The following is a 19,560-nucleotide window of genomic DNA, read 5'->3' on the forward strand; positions in this document are numbered from 1 at the left end:
GGCCTAGCTAAAAGGCTTGAGTTACACAGCAGTGATTCTGACAATGCTGTCAGAGGGGGGCAGAATTAAAGCCACTTAAAGTACATCTCACAGGGAGAGTGTAAGGGAGAGAGCATGCAAGACACCTACTAGTCCCTCTTCCCCAACATACATATGCATAGACACAGAGAGCTATCACACAACTGGAGAACCTGTGGCCCTGTAGACATGGTTGGACACCCAACTGCCATCATCCCTAACCACTGTCCATGCTGACTGGGGCTGATGGGAATTGGAGCCCAAGAACATCTGGAGGGTCGCACAGATTCCCCAACTCAGATTCACCTTCCACATTGGGTGTCAAAAAGATCTTGCAAGCTGGCCACCATCCATGCCTTGTGCCAGGAATTCCATTGCTACTCCTGGCACACTGCACAGTTGGCAAAACACAGAGCTATGGAATCAGGGTCTCATTGTTATCTAGTTCTAGAAGTGCCAAGGCCTTGCCTTCAGCCCCATTAGCTTTGCCTAATCGCAGATATGGCTGTGAACTGGTTTTGGTTGTAATAAAGTATGAGCTTTCGTGAAAGTATGAGCTTTCGTGTGTATACATACTTCTTCAGATACTCTGAAGCAGAGGTCGCTACAACCTTATAACTGTTGATGACTGTTAATGATGGCAGTTGGTTCCACAGGGCAAGGGATTTTTGAAGGGATAGATGATCAAAATTAGCTTTAGTGTGTATAATGGGACATGAATCCAATATCTCTATTCAGAACCGGTCTCTCCATAGTTTTTAGTTTGGTAATGAGTTGTAACTCAGCAACTTCTCTTTCAAGTGTATTTCTAAAATTCTTTTGCAATAAGACAGCTACTTTAAGATCTTGGGAAATGGAAATGTTCTCCTATTGGTTTCTCTGTTTTATGATTCCTGATTTCAGATTTATGTCCATTTATCCTTTGGCATAAGGATTGTCCTGTTTGTCCAATATAGAGAGCTGAAGGGCACTGTTGGCATTTGATGGTTTTGGTTGCTCAGTGGCTATGCAGGTAGCTCACAAAACAGGTGCCAGAACACCCCTAAAAGGTGCCAGAACTCCAGTGAGTTCTGATTGGAAAAAAGCCCTGGCTATGAGAAATAAATGGCTAAAAATGACACTTGTCTGTATTTACAATTTTGCTCAGCAGAATTAAAAATCAAGAAAACCCTATAATTTCAGTGCTTCTGAAATGATAATGGGAAAGGGTAGCTTCTGCAAACCTCCCTGAGATCTTATGATGAATATATTTTTACTCTGCCACAGGCAGTTCTGAAGTAGCTAGCATCCAGCTGTAATTGTGCCAAGTTACTGATGACCAACACATTGTGGTATTGCAAATCAGAGCCAAAGCAGCTTTTTGAAGAAGGCTGTTCTGCCCGTTTAGCATATAATGCTTCTGCTATTCAAGGAAGCATTTATATTTTTTTTACCTCATTAACTACCGTATTTTTCGCTCCACAAGACACACTTTTCCCCTCCTAAAAAGTAAGGGGAAATGTGTGTGCGTCTTATGGAGCGAATGTAAGCGGGAGGCAGGCGGGAAAAGCCCCCAAGAGCCACACACCCTCCACACGGCTCTTGCAGGCTTTTCCCCAGGAGGGAGAAGGGACTGACTGGCCGCGTCAGTCCCTTCTCCCTCCTCGTAGAAAAGCCCGCAGGAGCCGCGCGCTCCTTAAAGGGTGTGTGGCTCCTGTGGGCTTTTCTACAAGGTGGGGGAAGGGACTGACTCTTGGGGGCTGCCCTTCTTCCTCCTGGGGAAAAGCCTGCAAGCACCGCACACATGCTCCACACGGCTTGTGAAAGGGAGCGCTGAGCAGAGCCTGGGATGCATACAGGCTCTGCTCAGCGCTCCCTTTAAAAATATTTTTTTCTTGCATTCTCCTTCTAAAAACTAGGTGCGTCTAATGGTCAGGTGTGTTTTATGGAGCAAAAAATACGTTACATTTGATGTACTGACCGGTTATCTTGAAGAGATGGTCGGAAAAAAGCTATGGCCGGTTGAATCAAAGAGAGAATCATGACAATACATCCAATAACAGCATGGGCTCCTGCACTCTGTCAGAGAGAAAAGGGTAGGAGTCCTATTTACACTTTGCAAATGCTACGGAAGCCACCTCTCCTTTAGAAAAGGCTGCATCTTAATTCTTCTTGTAGGAAATCCTTGTTCGCATACAATGTCCTTGCAAAGGGCAGCAAAGAACCTTGTATAACAAAAATGGAAGCTGCCGCCCATTGGTAGAAGTGGTCAGTCAGCTACTTTTCAGTACAGTCACTCAGGAAGGTTTGACATCTCTTAACATGCCACCATTTCTGGGGCATTTTTAGATGACGTTTCCTTTTTAAAAAAAAAAACAACCACTGCACGGACATCAGACGGAATAGACTTACCAATCAATGCAACCAAAAAAGAACAAAAACTGTGCATTCACCCATACTTAATTGCAGACTAATCAAAAAAGAACAAAAACTGTGCATTCACCCATACTTAATTGCAGACTAATCAAACCAAGTCTGGGGACAGGGGAATTAGGAGATGAAATGTTGATGGAGAGCACATTTTGGTCGAGTGATCGTATTTCTTATTAATTAAATGTATTTAAATAATCCAGTGTATTTAAATATTCAGCAAATTCTTATATAAAAAAAACCAACACTTGACTGAATGGCATAGAATGCATAACTGCAGGGCTTGCTATCTAGGTATTAGGTCTAAGGTAAAGGTAAAGGTAAAGGTACCCCTGCCTGTACGGGCCAGTCGTGTCCAACTCTAGGGTTGTGCGCCCATCTCACTTAAGAGGCCAGGGGCCAGTGCTGTCCGGAGACACTTCCGGGTCACGTGGCCAGCGTGACGGAGCTGCTCTGGCGAGCCAGCACCAGCGCAGCACACGGAAATGCCATTTACCTTCCCGCTATAAAGTGGTACCTATTTATCTACTTGCACTTAGGGGTGCTTTTGAACTGCTAGGTGGGCAGGAGCTGGGACCGAAAGACAGGAGCTCACCCCGCTGCGGGGATTCGAACCACCAACCATGCGATCAGCAAGCCCTAGGCGCTGAGGTTTTAACCACCACGTCCCAGGTATTAGGTCTAATATACATCTATTCTGGGCAAATTTAAACTGCAATCACAAAGCACACAATTACGAGTAAGTCCCAATGAACAGTTCAGAAGCATGCTTGCTTATGAGTAAATATGCAGAAGATTGTGCTGAAAAAAATCCAACACTTTCTGCACCCTCAAGATACCATGTGGGTCCCTGCTGCTAACTCAGAGGTGTCTTACAGTATATGTGTGTTACACGTCTTGTTGGCTTTGGCTATAGGCTGCTGGCAGTCCGCTTTGGAGAGGGGTAGCAAATTGGTCCCTGCTCTTTCATCAGCCTCCTTCATCACCCTTCATCAAAGTAAGTTGTTCAGCAGGGATCTAGGAGCTGTAGAAATCAAGGAGAGCTAACCTTACCTCACTCCACCCATTTGCTGCCACAAAGCTTAATATGAAAGCGATTGCCGTTGCCACGACAGTTAGCAACATCATCAAAAAGTGGATCTGAAAGGGGGGGAAATGTTCTTAAATTAGATTACAAACCAGCGAAAAGTGAAGGATTAACTGGTCTATTGCCATTATATAGAATAGATATGTATAAAGCCATTTTTATTTTTTATTTTTAACCCTCATTCCCCCTCACAGAACAGCAGTTCTCAAAGTGGTACCCAGGATTCCTTGGGAGAAGCCATGACAGTTGAAAGTTGAATGTTACTGCCTTAAATATATAGTACAGATGGGACAACAGTCTCTCAATGGCCTTGGTTCCTTCTTTAAAATAGCCAATTCACTTTCACCACCTACAGGCAGAACAGGGTAAGACTCAAAAGTCTGAGGGCTTCTAGAAATCTGGGGAAGGATGAATCTTCCCGTTAGGGAAAATTGCAGCAATAATGATGAGTGCTTTGCCAAAGATACTATTTCTATTTCAGAAATAACAATATATCCTTCAACAAATGGCAAAAAGATATTTCAAAATTTATCTGGAATGGGAAAAGACCAAGGATACAACATAAGATACTAACAGACTTAAGAGATAGAGGAGGCTTTTCTCTCCCAGATTTGAAATTGTATTTTGAAGCAGCGTGTCTTGTATGGATAAGGGATTGGATAAAATTGGAAAAAGAAGAAGAGTTAGAAGTTAGAACTAGAAGGACACGACACTAGATTTGGCTGGCACTCATATTTATGGTATGGGAAAGGGAAAATACATAAAGGTTTTTCAAACCATATAATAAGAAAGTCATTAATAAGAGTGTGGGGGAAATATAAAGCTCTGTTAGAGTGGAAAACACCATGGTGACTGTCACCCACTGAAGCATTTTCACTTGTCGACCAAAAAAGTAAGCTGGTTGACACAGAGAGTTGTTAACAGAAGAAGAAGGTAAACTCAAACTTAAAAGTATGATGAGCTGAAAGACTTTTTACAAAGTTGGTTACATCATAGGCAACTAAATGAAATTTTTAAGGAAGACAATAAAAAGGTGTTTAGTTATACAATCTCCAGATTTCAAAAAGAAATAGAAGAGAATGTTAAATTGTTTTTTAAAAGCATATAGTATTTCATTAGAGTGGGAAACCAAAGATGAAGAGGTTAAATCAGTTATGATTAAATAGGCTCAGGATGTGGGACACAACATCCAATTTGAAAGTTGGGAAAAATTATGGAAAGTTGATATAAAATTCATAGATTGCATACTATTAAGAGAATTACATGAAAATGATGTATAGATGGTATATCACACCGATGAAAATGGCAGAGATGTTTAGGAAAGAAAATAACAGAAGTTGGAGATGTAAGGAAAAGGAAGGAACATTTTATCATATGTGGTGGGAAGGCAAATGCATTAAAAAGTATAGGGAAATGATATACAATGTATTGAAAAAAATGTTTAAAATGAATTTTGTCAAACACCCTGAAACCTTTTTGTTAGGTATCTCAAATCAAGAGCTACCAAAAGAAAAATGGACATTATTTATGTATGCTACAACAGTGGCAAGAATCTTGATTGCACAATATTGGAAGACGGAAGAAATACCATCAAAGGAACAATGCCAGGAAAAGCTGATGAACTATGCAGAATTGACTAAGCTAACAGACAAACTATGAGAGAAGGACAAAAAGGACTTCAAAGGAGTCTGGGAACCATTTACAGTTTATCTGCAGAAACAACAGAATGGACTGGATTCACTGGCAGGATTTGAATAAACTTTCACAACTTCATTTGAGTAACAGATATTTTAGAGAAATGATAAGGGATTTTATTTTTGTGTAGGAAAAGCAGGATACAATAAATGAAACTAAATAACTCACCAGAGGGGGAGCTGAGGGAAGTCCAGGGGAGGGGAGGGAGAATAATTGTACATAACATGATGAATGAGATTTGTATCATTAATTGTTATAAAATTTTAGATAGATAGATGATAGATAGATAGATGATAGATAGATAGATAGATAGATAGATAGATAGATAGATAGATAGATAGATGATAGATAGATAGATGATAGATAGATAGATGATAGATAGATAGATGATAGATAGATAGATGATAGATAGATAGATAGATGATAGATAGATGATAGATAGATAGATAGATAGATGATAGATAGATAGATAGATAGATGATAGATGATAGATGATAGATGATAGATGATAGATAGATAGATAGATAGATAGATAGATAGATAGATAGAGATAGATAGATAGATAGATAGATAGATAGATAGATAGATAGATAGATGATAGAGATAGATAGTCTGAGGGCTTATCCACACCTCCATTTGCTCTGCCTCTTTTCTCTGGAGAAACAGTAACTTTAGCGCAGAATCAGAACAAATGGCGGTGGTTGGATTGTGGTTACTGCTGCTGCTGCTGCTGCATTGAACTCAGAAAAAAAAACATGAAGATGTGCACACACTTCTATTACGATCTGCGCAATCCCAAAGCTTGAACGCGATTTCGCCAACTGAAATTACTGTAGTCCCCTGTTCGTAGGGGCCAACCTAACAGTCCTCTCTACCCAACGATGGATCTATTAATGTGCATACCTGAAACCAAATATCTTTACCCAAGAGAGGTTTCTTGATGGATTTCTTCAAGTACCTGGCAAATATCATTCCCACACTGCCTGTGGTCATCCAAGCGATCAACATGAGGGCTCCTTAGAACAGAAGCAAAGAAAACACATGGAGACAAAGGAAAACCAAATTATCAGTGGCCTGAGAAGGAGCAGCTCCAGGGAATTTGCTTCAGCCGCTCCCTGCCAGAAAATTACAAGGTCTTCATTAAGCATTCAAGAGTGTTGGGGGGGTGTCCCCTCCTCCATCCCAATATCTTATCCTTTTGTGTTCTATCTTTTAGATTTTAAGCATGAAGGCAGGGGCCATCTTGTTATGTGATTGTTGTGAGTCACTCTGAGAGCTCTTTTCCATTGAAGAGGCGTTGTAAGTACCGCAGATAAAGTAAAGTATGTTCTGTCACACAAACACATTGGTATGCCCATCATTCTTCTACGCCAAAGGAACGCAAGAAAAATAGAACGTATATTTACTAATCAAAATAAATATATGTTTGGCAAAACTCTAGGAGTTATTCTGGAAGATGTACCATTTCTCTAGTAAACTGACATGTACTTTATTTTGTTTTTATAGGTGATGTAGGGTACTGCACCACCCATGTTTATAAGGTAAAGCAGCTCTCAAATTACTCAGCAAGCAGCTTGAACCTTAGTAGGAAATGGAAAGAAGAAGATGTCTCAGCTAAAGAAGATTGGCAAGTTAAATTAATGGAATATGCTGAAATGGCAAGACTGACATTGAAATTAAGAGGAAGAGACGACAACGAGTTTAAAGAAGACTGGAAGGACTTTGTTGCATATATACAGAAGCAATGTACACAGGTTACCGTATTTTTTCCTCTATAAGACTCACTTTTTCCCTCCTAAAAAGTAAGGGGAAATGTGTGTACGTCTTATGGAGCAAATGCAAGCTGCACAGCTATCCCAGAAGCCAGAACAGCAAGAGGGATTGCTGCTTTCACTGCGTAGCGATCCCTCTTGCTGTTCTGGCTTCTAAGATTCAGAATATTTTTTTTCTTGTTTTCCTCCTCCAAAAACTAGGTGCACCTTGTGGTCTGGTGCGTCTTATAGAGCAAAAAATACGGTAATACATTAGCAGGATTCTAGAAATATTTGTAAGGAAATATGAATGGACAATAAGTAATTTTAATGTTTTTTAAAAATTAAAATGGACATGCAGGATGATGATAAATCGGGTCCTCCCTTAAAGAGGGAACATGTTGCGGTGAGACCTGGCAACCAAACCCTGTGTTGTGGGTGGGTTTAATTGAATAGCCACAACACCCAATTGGTAGGTCCCTTGATGCTGGTTTTAATCAGGCCAATGGGACGCAAGCTAAACAGATCAAGGGACCTATATATACCTATGCATGTGACCCAGAGCTTCCTCTTTCAGTGCGTGCATCAGAACACCCGCCCACCTCTCCCTATATTTAGCGTTGTGCACTTGACCTTGCTCGTCTGTCATTGGGACAGGGATACGGCATGAATTTTCCTCACTTGGCTGATTGGGTAGTGCCATTTGGGTTTCGCCTGCAACATAGCAAATCATCACAACTTGTAAGGCTGCGGATAGGCTCTAGTTCAGGTGATAGGGATGGGAGAACGCTCTCGCCATCCTATGTGAAGGGTATTCCATTAAAGGAATCCAGTGACTCGATGGTTTGGTCAACCCCTGAGAAGGGGTTGTGCCCGTGCCTGAGTCCAGGGGGACATTTTGGTGGCGGAGTTAGCCCGATCCCGGCTTTCCGCTCATCCGGGTGTTCACCCTTGGCTGACCTATGCTGGAACCCTGGGTCAGTGCTACCTGCATGGCAGGGAGCCAGTCTAACCAGAGCCTATGCAACCAATCACTTTCTGTAATCAAAAAAGTTGTGGCCTAAATTCTGCCAAAAACCAAACCAAAATTTGAGTCAAGTGTATTTATTTAGGGGGGAGGTTTCTGGGTCTGAACACGCATTGTAATTTATTTATCGCTATCAGAGCTTGAGAGGAGGGACAAAGAAAGACACAAAGCAACTAATCCATCCCCACTAAACGAGGCTCAATTAAACATGTACGGAATCTACCCACAAGACCAAGACCCACCAGGAGCATCTCTCACAGGAGGTACTGCAAGAGGTGGAATGGAAAGAAGAGACTTTGGGACTCCACTCTCAAAACGGTTACTTACCATGAGCTTTGATGATCAAGGGTGTAGAACTGGTGCCGCCTACTGCTGCAAAGCTTGAAATGTTCACCTTCTGATCAGTAATAAAGGGTGTCCTGGGATGCTTCCGTATCGTCCCTCCAAGTGTTTTTGTTTTTTTAAAAAAGAAGAAGAAGAAGAACTAGTTATCACAGGGCCTCTTGCTATAAAATGAATTCCTGCTTGAACAAAGCTATTGACAGTATTTAAAAATCAACAGGTCTCTGTAGTCAACAGGTCTCAAGTATGCAAGAAGGTTCTGTACAGACAATGTTAAGGAAGATGACTGGGTCTTCCTTCTAAAATTTTTTTATTCAAAATTAAAACAAAACATATTATCCAGAAACATATCATCCTTATTTTTTTTCCCATTTGTCCTCCCTCCCACACAAAACCCCCCCACCCCCCAGCTTCCCTCAGTTCCAATCTTTGATTTCTCTAAGAATGCTGTTTTCTGCATGTTACACAGTTGTATAGATCCTCAAACTATTTAGCTGCTTATCATCAATAAAAAAGTTTGTGAATGTTTATGATGACTGGGTCTTCCAAACTTAACACTTTATCATAGTAAGGTAGTTAATACCGATAATGCAAAACAAGAATAAAATCTTCAGGAGAGGAACTGCATATGGGTACCTCAGCCCCAGGCTACAGGTGCTAATATTTGCTTCACTAAGCTATGGACTATTTCCAAAAAATATCCAGAGTTACACTTAGGGCAAGTGTGGAGTATGGTTCTGGCACCACCACACTCTCTGACGTTTCCATTTCCACAACTCAAACTGTTTATACTTTTCAGAGCTGGTAGCCTAGAAATTTTGGTCCAAGCATGATCAGCTTTGTAAGAGAAGCACCGTGCACGAACTACGTAGGTACTGACTTGTATGTTAACCAAAAGTGTGTTTAAATCTTCAGTTATGAGAAGGCAAGGTTATTTATGACTCAGAACGAATCATAAATTGTTCTTGTTTTTAAGCTAGACTGTGCTTTTAAAACCCCGACTTTGCTTGCATCTGATGAACCCGACTGTTAAGTTGTGGGTGAACATATCAGACAACACAGCGATTCTTCAAACAGCTCTTGTTTATTCACAGGCCAGAACAGAACTGAACTGAAGGGTTCAGCCAGCCTGCTTATATAGAGCTCCACTAGAACGCAACAGTAACCACTTTCTGTAACTATACAATCACTGAACATCACTTTCAATCCCTTATTTGCATATGTGGACCTAAGTGAAAACTATGTACAGTATCCCCCTGCTGGCCCAGGGTGAGAACTTCAGTACATAACACCGACTATCTCCTTAACCAGGGGCGGCCCTTCAATGAGGCAAGGTGAAGCCATCTGCTTCGGGTGGCAGATCTGTGCCCCTCCCCAACCGTGGCACCACTGCCAGCTCCACCACAGTGCTGCTGCCCCCCTCTCACCTGCTGCCCCCTAGTTGCCGACGCTGTGTCAGGGTGCCATTGCAGTGGTGGGGTTGGCGATGGAAGCACACATGTGACAGCAGGGGCTGGGCAGGAGCTCGGATCAGCAACAGGGCATTGCTGGGGCGTTTTGCCTTCACCAGCAAAATGGCTCAGGCACTGGTAGTTCAGTTTCAAGCCTAGGACCCTCGTAACTACGGGACCGCCTCTCCCAGTATGCCTCATGGAGGACCTTAAGGTCCATAAATATCAACACCCTAGAGGTCCCAGGCCATAAGGAAGTTAGATTAGCTTCAACCAGAGCCAGGGATTTTTCAACACTGGTGAAAACGCTGGTGGAACGCTGTCTCATGAGACCAGGACCCTGCAGGATCTGATTTCTTTCCGCAGGGCCTGTAAGACAGAGTTGTTCTGCCTGGCCTTTGGCTTGGAGTCAATTTGATTCGCTCCCCCTCTTTCTTTTTTCCTTTCTCCTCCTGTGATGAGGCTGCATTTTAATGTTTTTAATGTTTTAATGTTGTATTTTAATCTTGTTTTCAAGTTGTATTCATTCAACTCATTTTTATTATTGGTTGTTAGCCGCCCTGAGCCCGGCCTTGGCTGGGGAGGGCGATGTATAAATAAAAGTTGTTGTTGTTGTTGTTGTTGTTGTTGTTGTTGTTGTTGTTGTTGTTGTTGTTGTTAAGCCTTACTTCAGATTAACATTCCACATATGGTTTTGCATCCTATCCTCAAGTCAACAGTCCATGGCCACTGAGCATGCTTACCCTAATGCAGGGGTCTGCAACCCGCGGCTCCGGAGCCGCATGTGGCTCTTTTACACCTTTGCCGCGGCTCCGGGGCGGATACTAGAGAGGGGAGGAGGCACATTGTGCGCCCCGACACTCCCCACTGTGGCGGGCGCTGTACTGGCTGTGACGTCGCATGGGGGTGGTGTGTGCGTTAGTCACGCACCGTCCCGACGTCACCTTCCCACACGCTGTCAGATCGGAGGGCAGCGGCGCGCATGCTTTAAATGTCGCAATGGTTTTGCGGCTCCCAGTTGTTGTTTTCTTCGGAAACGGGTCCAAGTGGCTCTTTTTGTCTTAAAGGTTGCAGACCCCTGCCCTAATGGGTTGTTTGCAGAGGAATCCCCACCCTTTGGGCTTTTTTCTGTTCTTCCACAAAACTTAGCATTCCACCCAAGCTTGCTGTTAAGTCCTGTTTCCTTCTTCTTCTTTGCATAGGTAGTTTTTTTTTGGGGGGGGGGGTATATGAGCAACAACACTCCTAGTCTGAGGATTAGGCAAGAATCTAAGATCTAAGATCTCTTTGCATCTTATAACATGTTTTGGTTGAATAGCATTAGCATTCTAAGTATCTGCAGACGATATTGGAGCGATAAAAGCCTTCCAGCTATTACAAGTAAAGGCATTTGCTACAATTAGGCTCTTTAAGCCTTGAGCTCCAGAATTCTGTATGCAGTTGCTCTTGTAAACACTGTCCCCATTTCCAGTTTCTATGTGGAACTCACCATCAGCGTGCGATGGCCCAAAAGCCAGAAATATGTAGTACAAACTGTCAGTGCTTCTTGGCTGGGTTGATATGGGGTTTCTCGAGATGAAAGAACACCTGATAATTCCCTCGCTGAAGGATGTTGTCAGAACGTCCACATTACCCTAAACACACACACACAGCAAAGTTATCTGTCACAGTCATTTTGACCATTATACATAAACTTATAGAAATAGACACAGTAGTAATTAATAAACTGATAATAATCAAATCAAATAATGTGATGTTATTATAATATCTCTGCCTTTTCACCTAATTGTGGAGATACAATCCACAATTGTGTGTATCTGCCTTCTTCCTATAATAAAGAGCTAAAAAGGGATGAGTTTATACAAATCCTGAAGACTCATCATTATTGCACCTCAACCCCCCTGAAAAGAAAACCTCTATTCTTTCCCATTCTTTGAAAAACCCACCACTACAACCCAGGAAGAAAAGGCACTATTCCCTTGTGCTTTTCCAGTTTGACTAGTTTGACTAGCATTTCCAGCATCAGACAAAAGGATCGAACTCTGGGTGTTTCCGGCATAGGCTTCAAGCTTACTGACTTCCCTGAAAGGGATGGTCGTCATCTAATCTTTGCCCTATTAAGCAGAGATCAAATCATTTCAGCCAATGGGCCTTCTGACTGCAAATCCCACTGCCTGCGGCCAGTGTTCCCAGTCTGGCATTATGATGAATTTGCATTGTTTTATTGACTGTGGGTTTTTTTTTTATGTACACCACATAAAAACATGAATTACTGTATTTTTCGCTCCATAAGACACACTTTTTCCATCCTAAAAAGTAAGGGGAAATGTGTGTGCATCTTATGGAGTGAATGCAGACGGGAGGCTCTGCTCAGTACTCCCTTTAAAGAGCCGCGTGGAGCATGTGTGCGGCTCTTGGGGGCTTTTCCCCGAGGAGGGAGAAGGGCAGCCCGTCAGCTGGCTTTTCCGCGCGGTGGGGGAGGGGACCGATGGGCTGCCCTCAGTCCCTTCCCTCACCTCCTGCAAAAGCCCCCAAGAGCCGCGCTCCTTTTAAAGAGCCGCGCGGAGCGTGTGTGCGGCTCTTGGAGGCTTTTCCCCGAGGAGGGAGAAGGGCAGGCTCTGCTCAGCACTCCCTTTAAAGAGTATTTTTTTTCTTGCATTCCCCCTTCTAAAAACTTGGTGCATCTTATGGTCAGGTGCGTCTTATGGGGTGAAAAATATGGTGAGTAAGTGGTGTAGAAATGCCTTAAATAAATAAATACAACTTTTAAGGAGGAGAGCTGTCGTCCAATAAGAAATCATGGGGTACAGGTTTCCCACACTCCTGATAGTTTCACACATCATACTTTTAAAAAACGAAGGTAGCAGAAGTCATTTCCAGTACCAGAGGCCTTGGGCTGGGACGACTACGTCCAGTTGAGAAGGCGTGTTGAACCTCTATGCGATCCGTTCCATTCTTACCACAGATATAAACATCATCATCTCCCTGGGAAAAGATACACAACAGTCTCCTATTATTCAGAATGAGTGCACGCTATATTTGTTTATTCTAATGTTACTAGCCCACGGGAAATCTGCCAGTTTAGCTAAGGGTACCTTACGTCCAGGTGTACCTGGTTTGAGTATGGGATGCATATTGCAGAAGAAGAGAAGAAGCCTTGACGACAATGAATGGAGGTGGGGAAGGGAAAGGCAGGTATGTGGTCTGGTACCCTGGAAAGCCACTGCCATTCAGCATAGAGAAAACTAAGCAAGATGGACCAATGGTATGATGGCATTTGGCATCTTACTATGTTCCTACATTCATGCTTGCTCTTGGGTCCATAAATGCTCTATGCTTTCATAACCACAGGGACTGCTTGTTAAGTTGGTGGTGAACATATCAGACGACACAGTGATTCTTCAAACAGCTCTTGTTTATTCACAGGCCAGAACAGAACAGAACTGAAGGGTTCAGCCAGCCTGCTTATATAGAGCTCCACTGCAATGCAACTGTAACACTTTCTGTAACTATCCAATCACTGAATGTCACTTTCAATCCCTTATTTGCATATGTGGACCTGAGTGAAAACTATCTACAGTGTCCCCCTGCTGGCCCAGGGTGAGAACTTCAGTACATAACACTGCTGACTTTCAGCGACATATAACGCAATACAAATAGTTTTTCTTACTTGTTTTATTTTTTAAGGGTTGCTTAATGTTTGGGGGTTTTTAAAAAAAAATAGCGCTTTCAATTTTTGCAAGAACTAAAATCTTGCCGATTTGTATGCAGAATCAATGCAATGTGAAATTCTGTTGAAAACGACACAATTTTAACTTGTGCCTCTCTTATTACCTTTAGCTCAACAATACTTTTGTCATGTTTGCTGCACCTAGTGCTACATTAAAAAAAAAAAAATGTGACATGGCTGCAAGCTTTATACATTAAAGTAATATAGTTAGGCCCTAAGCATCTTTTTTTTAAAAAAGTAAAAATCATTCAGTATCTCACCATTATCATGTCATCAGAAAAGGCAATAGCTACATATCCGTCTGAAAGTCCGCTCATTTCGAATTGGAAAGCATCGCTCCCTAATGCCGCGGATGACATGAAGTAACAGTTTGGGTTGCTTGGGCTGCAGCCTGCAGGGTTACTGAAACAGAACTTGTGTTTGCCACACCCTTCCTCTGTGGAGATCTGCAAGGAAGAGTAGATCCCATCAACCATCAGCAATAAACATGGCTGTTAGTTATTTCCCTAAAATATTAATTCCACCTCTAAGATAAGACTATGTTCGCCTGTTTAAAAGCACATGGTAAATAAATGGAATCCTGTTTGCGTGTCTGTTCAGGGGTACAGGTAAGTCCCAGGTAAGTCGATAGATTCATTGCAACCGTAATGAACACACTACACAGAGAGACACACACCTGGAGTGCATAAATGCTGCCGGGCCTTATTGCATTTGTTTTTAGCATGCTTTCGATACGCAATCCTTGTGTCATTTCCACTGGAGGGATTTCTCGGAGTTTGCCAAACTTACAGCACCCTTTACAGCACAATTCCATACATTACCTGGAAGCAAGCCTGGATTTCGGACACAACGACTGTCCTCTCCAAAAGAAACATATTCAGGTTACTTCTGACATGGAAGAAATGGGCTTGGATGAAGCGGGAAACAAGTCGCGTTAAAACAAAATGCAAAGATCAAACACTTACTGTTGTGGAGGAGAAGGTCTGTGAAAGAAAAGACCATTGGTTACATAAAAAAATGGTTAAGGAAAAGGAATTTACTTCTCAGCTTTTCCGTCAAAAATCCTGGGATTGAGGAGGAGATTGTGGGCTATCTATATTGTTTTAATTGTTGTAACCTGCCCCGCCAGGAAATAAATGTCAGGGGAGTGTGTATGGTGTTAAGTTGGTGGTGAACATATCAGACGACGCAGTGATTCTTCAAACAGCTCTTGTTTATTCACAGGCCAGAACAGAACTGAACCGAAGGGTTCAGCCAGTCTGCTTATATAGAGCTCCACTGCAAAGCAACTGTAACACTTTCTGTAACTATCCAATCACTGAACGTTACTTTTAATCCCTTATTTGCATATGTGGACCTGAGTGAAAACTATCTACAGTGTCCCCCCCTGCTGGCACAGGGTGAGAACTTCAGTACATAACATAGGGCACTTGTTACTCTATATGTCTGCATCGTATGTATACATTGCTGGTATTTGGCCTTCAGAGATGTGGGTTACAGTCAATGTACCGTATTTTTCGCCCTATAGGACGCACTTTTCCCCCTCCAAAAATGAAGGGGAAATGTGTGTGCGTCCTATGGGGCGAATGCAGGCTTTTGCTGAAGCCTGGAGAGTGAGAGAGGTCGGTGCGCACCAACCCCTCTCACTCTCCAGGCTTCAGGAGAGCCCCAGCGCCAGCCCCACAAGGTTGGGGGACAGAGGGAGGCGGAACGCCGCCATCTCGCTGTCTCCCGAAGTGGTTTGGAGGCTGACGGCGGGGAGACCCCGCCGCCTGCCCCACAAGCTCCGGGGACAGCTGGGAGACGCAGCGCGTCTTCCTGCTGTCCCCGGACCTGATCTGAAGGCGGGCGGCGGGGAGAAGAGCGCTTCTCCCCGCTGTCTGCCCCACAAGCTCCGGGGACAGCTGGGAGACGCAGCGCGTCTTCCCGCTGTCCCCGGACCTGGTCTGAAGGCGGGCTGCAGGGAGAAGAGTGCTTCTCCCCGCTGCTGGCCCCACAAGCACCTGGGGGGGGGGGGAAATAAATTTTTTTTTCTTTATTTCCCCCCCAAAAAAACTTGATGCGTCCTATGGGCCGGTGCGTCCTATGGGGTGAAAAAAACAGTAGTTTTCAGGCCAAAAAAAGGTTGGTCTCCTTTGTGCTTATGAGTGTGGTCCCCCCCCCCTACAGTTTTCAGCAATAGAATGTTTAAACTATTGACATGACCTGGTAGTCCTTACACCAAAAAATAAAGTTCTCTAAGAATAGTTTAAATTAAATGCACAGTATTATTATTACATGCTTGTAAAACAAGGTGGCCAGTAAACCAAATTAAAACTTACTGGGAAAAGTGGTGAACTGGAAGACACAAGAACTTGACTTTGAACTTGAGTCCAGAATACCGAAAAATTATAGACCGCTGTTGCTCTGAAAATGGTGGAATACACAGAATGTGAATAATTTTAGAAAGCATTGACCAGGTACAGCCAACCAATTCTTCCAGATTGCACTATTCCATTTTTCAAATATAAAATTTGATTATATAGCCTGGAATTTGTGAATTTAACAGCTTCGTTCTACATTGTTAATACCACCACCACCACCCACCCTTTACCCAGGGTGAGTAATAACAACTTGAAACTCAGAATCAAAAACAGTTAAAACAGATTAAAGTCATGGGAATTATGCATGCTGCTTATTGTTTTCACTGCAGCAGTTCCCAGTGCCAAAGAGCCAAGCCACAGTGAAATTTAGAAAAATGCTTGGCCCTTCTGCAGCAGAGACACGGATTCTTGTAGCCAATCCCAGCAGGATGTAGGCTTCCTAGTCTAGTATACATGTACAACCATAAAGTAATTTAAGACTTTGGGGGAAATTAAGGCATTAAGAAGTGCTGCTCCCTTATACAGAGAAAACAAGCCTGTACCTGAACTCAACATGCCCTACACCAGGAGCAGCAATCCAAATTGCTGTTATGTTTTGCTTCTTTGCCTTGTTTGTGTGACTCAGGGATGAATTCTACAGTGGGGGGAAAAGAGAAAGAAAACCTGAGGCAGAAGGAAATCAGGCACATCTCAGATGCTAAAAACAACTCGGAACAGTGGGCCCATGGAGTCCCTTGATAAGCTGGGTGATTACAGAGAACCATTTCCCACCACCAACAACTTTCATTGCATACCCTTCAACTGTCCCAATTTAAGCAGGACCCCCTAGGCTTCTGACTGGATCCCAGAATGTCCTGTCTTTTGATTCAGCCGAGCGCTGGACCAAATGATGCTTTTTTTTAATCTCGATCTCTGGTGCGAGTCAACTAACTCCTGTGTGAGATCAATTTTTTTTAAAAAAAGGAGTGTCCGATTTTGATTAGCAGGATGTTGGACAAACAAGAACCATGCTGGCCTTGTAAACAAAATAATACTGGTATTAGGGTGATGGGGAAGTGGAGCAGTCTGGCCAATGATCTGATTAGTCACGCTGGGGGAGATGGGAAAGTGTCTCCCACTCCTCTAGGAACACAATTTTACACCCCTGCCAGTGGTGCAAAGATGGGGATCTTGTGGCCCAGATATTGGTGGGCTACAACACCCACCACTCCAACCACTGGCCATGTGCTGGCTGAGGCTGATGAGAAATGAAGTTCAGCAGCGCTCAGAGAGCCAGAGGCCCCTTATCCCTTATAGACAACAAAGATACACTCTCCTTCTTCCCATGGGCTTGCTCTCCTGTGGAACTGGAAGGGGAGTATAAGACATACAGAGTCTCAGAGCTGCTGGGTTGAGGACTACAGTCATACCTCGGGTTGAAGTAGCTTCGTGAGAAGTATTTTTGGGTTGTGCCTGCGGCGACCCGGAAGTAACGGAGAACGTTAATTCCAGGTTCCGTCGCTCGCACATGCGCAGACGGTCAAAATGATGTCACACGCATGCGCAGAAGCAGCGAGTTGTGACCCGCGCACGTGCAGACATGGGTTGTGTTTGCTTCTGGATGCGAACGGGACTCCGGAATGGATCCCGTTCCAGGCTGCGCACCTGAAGGACCAGGTGCGCACCTGAAGGACCAGATGCGCAGCCTGGGAGTCATTTTGGACTCACAGCTGTCCATGGAGGCGTTGATCACTTCTGTATCCAGGGCAGCTGTTTACCAGCTCCACCTGGTACGCAGGCTGAGACCCTACCTGCCCACGGACTGTCTCACCAGAGTGGTGCATGCTCAAGTTATCTCCCGCTTGGACTACTGCAATGCGCTCTACATGGGGCTACCTTTGAAGGTGACCCAGAAACTACAACTAATCCAGAATGCGGCAGCTAGACAGGTGACAGGTGACCAAGACCACATAACACTGGTCTTGAAAGACCTACATTGGCTCCGAGCACAATTCAAAGTGCTGGTGTTGACCTTTAAAGCCCTAAAAGGCCTCGGCCCAGTATACCTGAAGGAGCGTCACCACCCCCATCGTTCTGCCCAGACACTGAGGTCCAGCGCTGAGGGCCTTCTGGTGGTTCCCTCATTGCAAGAAGCAAAGCTACAGGGAACCAGGCAGAGTGCCTTCTCGGTAGTGGCTCCCGCCCTGTGGAACGCCCTCCCATCAGATGTCAAAGAGATAAACAACTACCTGACATTCAGAAGACATCTTAAGGCAGCCCTGTTAGGGAAGTTTTTAATGTTGGATGTTTATCATGTTTTTAATATTCTATTGGGAGCCGCCCAGAGTGGCTGGGGAAGCCCAGCCAGATGGCCGGGGTACAAATAATTAGTAATTAGTAATTAGTAATTATTGTCCAGAGGTACCACTGTAGAGCATTTTGAGCCCAGGAAAGAGCATTGGTGGTTGGGTGGGGGGAGAGGAGAAAATATCCATCTCTTTCTGCCAATTGAGGCCCAAAGCTGTGATTGCAGCCCTGACTTCTTCCTTCCTTCCAATCACATGTAGCGTGGCTAGGGTAAAAAAACCCATGCAAATAGTTCTGTGCACCTATAGTAAACGGCAGTTTACTACAGCACCCAAGACACCTGCAGAGCTACTGTTAATCAGCATTCCCCTCTCCACACCTTTTCACAGCCAACTGCATTTGAAAACAAAATATATCTTTAAAACATGTGTGGGGAATCTTTTTTGACCTTCTAGAAGCCCCATGTCAGTCGTGAGCAGAGCAGGAAACAAAGGTAGGCGATGAATGTCTACCATCCAGAGTAGGCTAGGTTCTGCATTCACGCCTCTCTGTCCAGACAAGCCAGAGGCCTTATCAGATTTCAAGGACACATTTCTGCCAGACAGAAATACTCAAGGAGGGGGTAGCCTGAGGAGAGTCCTGAGAGCCAGATAAAGAGGCCTTGGGAGGCCTAAAGTTTCCCATCACTGTTTTAAAAGAATATGTGGTAGGATATAGCGTGGGATTAGCTCTTCAGACAAAAAACCAGACTACAGTGGTACCTCGCAAGACGAACGCCTCGCAAGACGGAAAACCCGCTAGATGAAAGGGTTTTCCGTTTTGGAGGCGCTTCGCAAAACGAATTTCCCTATGGGCTTGCTTCGCAAGACGCGCTGCGCTTCCCCGCTGTCCTCGGACCTCCTCCGAAGCCTGGCGGCGGGGCGGGGACACCTCCCCCCCCGCCGCCCGGCATCGGAACGATGCCCCGATGCCGGGCGACGGGGCAGGAACGCCTCCCCCTGCCGCCCGGCATCGGAACGATGCCCCGATGCCAGGCGGCGGGGCGGGAACGCCTCCCCCCGCCGCCCGGCATCGGAACGATGCCCCGAAGCCGGGAGGCGGGGCCGCGAAGCCTGGGCGCGCTGATCTCAGCGCGCGCAGGCTTCAGCAAGCTGGCAACTCTCCGCAAGCAGCGGCAGCGCTGCCGCTGCTTGTGGAGAGGTCCGCGAAGCCTGGGCCAGACAGCTTTTGAAGGCAGGCGGGGGGGAGCAAAGACTTTCGCCCCCCGCCAGCCTTCAGAAGAGGTCCTGGACCTCTTCTGAAGGCCGGCGGGGGGCAAAAGTCTTTGCTCCCCCCTGCCTGCCTTCCCGGGAGAGCGGAGAAACGCAGCGCCTTTCTCCGCTGTCCCGGAGGGCTTTTGAA

At 44.6% G+C, this 19,560-nt stretch overlaps 1 protein-coding gene across 1 annotated transcript in view; it reads right to left on the minus strand.

Annotated features, from left to right (window-relative positions):
* LOC114596577 (putative ferric-chelate reductase 1) overlaps nucleotides 1-19,560 on the minus strand; it is a 37,877-nt gene that overhangs the window by 4,861 nt on the left and 13,456 nt on the right. Inside the window, exons 4-14 of the mRNA XM_077928444.1 lie at nucleotides 16,416-16,507; nucleotides 15,788-15,916; nucleotide 15,158; nucleotides 14,476-14,493; nucleotides 13,771-13,956; nucleotides 12,664-12,765; nucleotides 11,270-11,414; nucleotides 8,315-8,428; nucleotides 6,113-6,225; nucleotides 3,481-3,567; nucleotides 1,979-2,076 (exon numbers count right to left, since the gene is read on the minus strand). Coding sequence (XP_077784570.1) covers nucleotides 1,979-2,076; nucleotides 3,481-3,567; nucleotides 6,113-6,225; nucleotides 8,315-8,428; nucleotides 11,270-11,414; nucleotides 12,664-12,765; nucleotides 13,771-13,956; nucleotides 14,476-14,493; nucleotide 15,158; nucleotides 15,788-15,916; nucleotides 16,416-16,507 — 1,085 coding nt within the window. The remainder of the gene's footprint in view (nucleotides 1-1,978; nucleotides 2,077-3,480; nucleotides 3,568-6,112; nucleotides 6,226-8,314; nucleotides 8,429-11,269; nucleotides 11,415-12,663; nucleotides 12,766-13,770; nucleotides 13,957-14,475; nucleotides 14,494-15,157; nucleotides 15,159-15,787; nucleotides 15,917-16,415; nucleotides 16,508-19,560) is intronic.

Source organism: Podarcis muralis, chromosome 5 (genome assembly GCF_964188315.1).
Source record: "Podarcis muralis chromosome 5, rPodMur119.hap1.1, whole genome shotgun sequence".
Lineage (NCBI taxonomy): Eukaryota > Metazoa > Chordata > Lepidosauria > Squamata > Lacertidae > Podarcis > Podarcis muralis.